Source organism: Sinocyclocheilus anshuiensis, unplaced genomic scaffold, assembly GCF_001515605.1.
Source record: "Sinocyclocheilus anshuiensis isolate Anshui unplaced genomic scaffold, SAMN03320099.WGS_v1.1 scaffold968, whole genome shotgun sequence".
Taxonomy (NCBI): domain Eukaryota; kingdom Metazoa; phylum Chordata; class Actinopteri; order Cypriniformes; family Cyprinidae; genus Sinocyclocheilus; species Sinocyclocheilus anshuiensis.
In genome coordinates, this window is record NW_015549636.1 from 132,915 (window position 1) to 135,414 (window position 2,500).

Below are 2,500 nucleotides of genomic sequence, written 5' to 3' on the forward strand. Positions count from 1 at the left end.
GTCTGTGTCTGTGTGTGTGTGTGTGTGTGTGTGTTATCTGTCTCTGTCTGGAATGAGTGGCATCCTGTGACTCAGGGATTCCGCTCATTTTCTCTCGGTGGGTCCAGCGGGCCGCAGCTGTCTGTCAGTCTCGTTCTGTGTGTGTGCTGAGTGCTGATTGATGGATTTCAGGGTTTTATAATGCTTCAGGGTGAGGGATGTGCGCAGAGGAAGCTCAGTGCTCTTGAAATAACCCAAAGCAGCATGTTTCCACCTGAAGCGCTTCTGCTTCCTTCACTGTCGCTGCAGTGTGTGAGTGATGTGAGAGACTTCATTAACCCTATCCTGTCCTCTGCTCTCAGAGAGACCATCTGGAGTCTCCGCGTCCACTTCCTGCAGGAGCGAGTGCTCAGCCAATGGGAATCTTTCACCGTATGGAACGCTGGGAAACAGGGCCGCAGACTCTACCGCAGCTTGAGTCCCACCAATCAGAAGAAGGTACCGGATCCAAACACAGCACTGCTAGACACTTCCTCGTGTTTATTAGCGATAATACAGAATACACTTTAAAATACTAAAATAAATAAATAATAATTAATTAAAAATAATTCAAATAATAATTATAATTCAAATAATTCAATATTGTGTGATCATGATGATAAATTCATCATCATCATCATGATCACACTTATTATTAATTATAGTTAGGAATTTAAAAATACTAACATTTTAAAATAAAATTTGTGTTAATAATATTAATAATATATATTATTATATAAGGGACTTATCAAAACATAACCATTAGATGTTTCCTTGTCTATATACAGTAATATAAGTTAATGCAAAATGGATTTTAAAATACACAGATTTTTTTTTAAATATTATTATTAATAATAATAATAATGTTATTATTTTATTACTAAGTACTTAAAAGTTCTAAAGGGATTTTAAAAAATACTACAATAAATAAATAATAACAATTACAAATTATCTAAATAAATGATTAATTATTATTTGTATTAATATTAGTTAAAATACCGGACCTAAATACTGAAGTAAATAAATAATCATGATTAATTTAAAAATGTATTTATTATTATTATTATTATTATTATTATTTAAAACACTAAAGGGGCTTAAAATACTAAAATTAAAAACAATATGGTTCATTAAAAATAATTAATTATTATTGATATTCACAATACTGAAGGGGCTTAAAAATACTAAAATAAATAAATAATCATATTTAAATTAGAGTTTACATTTGTGGTAATAATGTGGTAATTGTTGTTATTATTAATTATAAATATTAAGGCAAAATCTAATTCTAGTAATCCATTAGTAACTGCCCTTAGCAACCAGCCAGAACACCACAGCACTGCAATAATGAATTCATATTCAATAGTTAGTTAATTAATATTCGGTTAATTCATGTTTAATAATTCAGGAAATGAAGAGGTTGTATTGTGCTGTTGTGTTGTTCTTTATTGTGTCTGTGTTTGTGATCGCAGGTGAAAGCGTTCTGTGACGTAGATGAGAACAAAATTCAGAAAGGCTTTTACACGTACGAGGATTCGAAGGTGAGTCGCTTCAGTTCATTGTAATCACTTTATGATCAAACACTCACTTTAATGCAGAATTATAGTGGTTATATATGCTTTAAAACAGGAGCATAATCACAGTTTCAGCTGGGAACATTTTCATGGGAACATGGTTGATGTAAATGCAGAATCGTGATTAGTTATGCATATATAACGTTAGTAATTAATCAGTGTTTATGCTCAGACACAGATTAGCCGTCAGCTGTTTGCAGAAGTACATGCGCTGACTAATTAATTTCCTGGAAAATCCATCATTAGCCACATTAGTGTACGAAAGCACACGGCGCAGCAGCCAAAACCACCGCAATCACCACAGGAACAGTCACTTCCTGCAGAAGAGCGGTTATCTGAAGATGAAGAGATGAACCCACACTCACTTGAGCTTATTAATAACCAATAATTAAACAGTGAAACGCTGATATTGTGGTTAAACACTCACTCGTTTTCTGTGTTTCTCTCAGGAACGGCCCAAACCCAGGATTCCTGTGCTGCACTTCACAAACGCATCGCCGCCGTTCATCGTGTGTGTGAAGCTGGTGAGTGTGTGTCTGTCTGTGTGAGTGAGTGTGTGAGTGAGTGTGTGTGTGTGTGTGAGTGAGTGGGAGTGAGTGTGTGTGTATGCGTGTGTGTGTGTGTGTCTGTCTGTGTGAGTGAGTGTGTGTGTGTGTGTGAGTGAGTGGGAGTGAGTGTGTGTGTATGCGTGTGTGTGTGTGTGTCTGTCTGTGTGAGTGAGTGTGTGTGTGTGTGTGAGTGAGTGGGAGTGAGTGTGTGTGTATGCGTGTGTGTGTGTGTGTCTGTCTGTGTGAGTGAGTGTGTGTGTGTGTGTGAGTGAGTGGGAGTGAGTGTGTGTGTATGCGTGTGTGTGTGTGTGTCTGTCTGTGTGAGTGAGTGTGTGTGTGTGTGTGAGTGAGTGGGAGTGA

At 36.8% G+C, this 2,500-nt stretch overlaps 1 protein-coding gene across 1 annotated transcript in view; it reads left to right on the forward strand.

The window, feature by feature from the left end:
- b3gntl1 (UDP-GlcNAc:betaGal beta-1,3-N-acetylglucosaminyltransferase-like 1) overlaps positions 1–2,500 on the forward strand; it is a 21,905-nt gene that overhangs the window by 16,319 nt on the left and 3,086 nt on the right. The window contains exons 9-11 of the mRNA XM_016448774.1: positions 342–477; positions 1,491–1,559; positions 2,042–2,116. Of these exons, the coding sequence (XP_016304260.1) occupies positions 342–477; positions 1,491–1,559; positions 2,042–2,116 (280 nt within the window). The remainder of the gene's footprint in view (positions 1–341; positions 478–1,490; positions 1,560–2,041; positions 2,117–2,500) is intronic.